Here is a 2,491-nt window from a genome sequence, read left to right as displayed (position 1 = left end):
CCCCATCACCCTATTTCCTCTTTTCCTCCCCCCCCCCCCCCCTTCCCAGCAGAAGCAGCAGTTGCAGCAGATGCATTGAGCGACACTGCTAATAGCAGTATCTCCCCACAGTGACCAGGGATGGCTGAAATCCCTGCATTCATGAGAAGGCAACAGGAAGCAGATTACTGAGGGATTAAACGCATGCACACGTATGCTCGCGTGCGCACACACACTCACACACACACACACACACAGAGGATATCACAGTTCCAGGATTTGACCACTGTCCAAGAGCGGATCTCACTCTGAATGAACTTGTCTGTCTGTCTGACTGACCGACTGAGATTCTCTCTGCTATCATGGAAGAGCGGAGTCTCGGTGAATTGAATTCACTTAACCCCGCCTCCCTCCCTCTGCCTCACTACTGAAAGCTTTGATTGGCCGATGAGGTTTAAAAGACTTGTACCAAACACAGCAGAGCAGAGAGAGCGAAATAGAAAGAGAGAGAGAGAGAGAGAGCAGTGCCGAGTGGAGTTGACTGTCCGCCCGCTGTCCCGTGATGCATCTACACATGTAAGAGCAGGATCAGCCATACAGAGGGCTGTTGCTATGGATACCTCTGCCCTCTGTAGTATTAATAAGACTATCACTGTTATCACGGCTATCTGCATTTAAGGAAGATACACAGAGAGATTTGAAGTGTCTCCCTGCAGCAGACTGCGGCGTCTGGCAACATCTGTGGAGGATAAACAAGCATTATCATCAGCATCAAGAATCAAGAGAAAAATGCTCAAGGGAGAGAGAAAATCAATTACGTTTATACAGTATTTCTTACATGCAGATGATCTACAAACACATGTTTAAACCTAGACCTGTAAGATCACTGACTAAACCAAATGTTTGATTTCTGCCCACTTGGTTTTATTTATTTCGATCCTTTCTGAGTTTCCCTTTGATATTCAGAAGCCCCCATGTCCTACACACCGCACCGATAATTTAAAATGGGATGCCTAGTGTGTTATCAGTGTTTGGAAGTCCACATGAATAGGGAAAGGCAAGTAAAACAGAGGGCCTGGTAAAACCTTTATGTAGTAAGGATCTGCCCACACTAAGACTAGAGGAGGAGGTGGAGAGAATGCATGAGGAAACTTCTTCTTAGTCCTGACGGAAGTGATTCATCTTCTAGCCTACTTGCAATATAACACCCTCAATACAAATTTGGGTCTCGTCTACATGAAAACAGATATCTGCATGTGCTGGTTAGCTGAAGAAAAATTGGGGCTCAGATTGGAGTTCTTGACTCACCAACAAAATGCGACATTGTGTGCTTAAGACAATAAGAAAGCTCTTTTAATCCAGACATTTTGGGGATCCGTCCAGCTTGAGGTGCCACCTTTCCCCTCATATTACCACGCCTCTAGCCTGAGCTGCCATGGCCAGACAAGACACCCCTCTCTTCCTGCACGGCTTTGACCTGGGCGGTCACTTCGTTGACCTTCAACCTCTAGGCACAGGTGTCACGGGCCTGGTCCTGTCAGCGGTGGACCAGCGTACCGGACAGCGCGTGGCAGTTAAAAAGCTGGTGATGCGTGACACCGTGTCGGTGAAACACGGCCTGCGGGAGGTCAAAATCACCCATCGGCTGCACCATGAGAACGTGGTCCGGGTGCATGAGGTTCTGGCGCCGTACGGGCGGCCGCTGCCCCGGGACCCCACCCTGCTCAGTGCCCTGTACATCGTCCAGGAGTGCATGGAAACGGATCTGGCTCGGCTGCTGGAACAAGGGCCGCTACCCACAGGTATGGGAAACAAAGGGCAAATGGAAAATAGATTTCACATCTGATATTTCTGTGACTTTGGACAGTTAAAGGCCAAATTTATAATTACAGCATGGTTCCTCCTGATCAAACACTACTGGTCTCTCCTGTTGCTCCACTGCTGGCTTTGTTTACATTGTGATTTATTGGATTGATACTGATTGATTTTAATCTCTTCATTAATTGCTGCAGCCTTATTATTTATGCAATGAGGGAGCTTAACATGAGTTTTATATGTATTTTTCTGTGAAATATTTGTACATATGCATGCTTGAAAGTACTGGAGTAAAACAGACCTTTATTTTGATGTAGAATGTAGCAAAAGGTTATCGCCCATTCATAAGTCAAACATTTTAAGAACAAACTAAAAAAACATGCAATATAATTTGTGTCTTTCACACCTGGACAGGTCACGCTACTTTGCTGTTCTACCAGCTGCTGAGGGGCCTGAAGTTCATCCACTCAGCTAATGTGCTGCACAGAGACCTGAAGCCTGCTAACATCTTCATCAATACAGACCAACTGCTGCTCAAGATAGGAGACTTTGGGCTGGCCAGAATAGTTGACCCTCACTATTCTCACAAGGTAAAAGGAAAGACACACTCAAGGAAGCAAGCGTGTGCACACATAAGGGCAAACACTCACAAATAGAGCGGTAACTCTCTCCATGTTTGCCTCTATTTTGGTGTCCA

The 2,491-nt window shown here is 46.6% G+C and overlaps 1 protein-coding gene across 1 annotated transcript; it reads left to right on the top strand.

Moving 5' to 3' along the window:
* Positions 1-1,414: 1,414 nt before the first annotated feature.
* LOC139662072 (mitogen-activated protein kinase 4-like) lies at positions 1,415-2,384 on the top strand (the record flags this gene model as incomplete). The annotated part of the gene is made up of 2 exons (XM_071540664.1): positions 1,415-1,781; positions 2,209-2,384. Coding segments are annotated over exons 1-2 (543 nt in total), but the record flags the coding sequence as incomplete, so codon positions are not given.
* Positions 2,385-2,491: the final 107 nt, after the last annotated feature.

This window comes from Centroberyx affinis, unplaced genomic scaffold (genome assembly GCF_046629955.1).
Source record: "Centroberyx affinis isolate AG114_WGS23_722 - 3 ecotype Tasmania unplaced genomic scaffold, CSIRO-AGI_Caff_v1 ptg003706l_1, whole genome shotgun sequence".
NCBI lineage: Eukaryota > Metazoa > Chordata > Actinopteri > Beryciformes > Berycidae > Centroberyx > Centroberyx affinis.
This window is presented reverse-complemented; position numbering and strand designations above follow the sequence as displayed.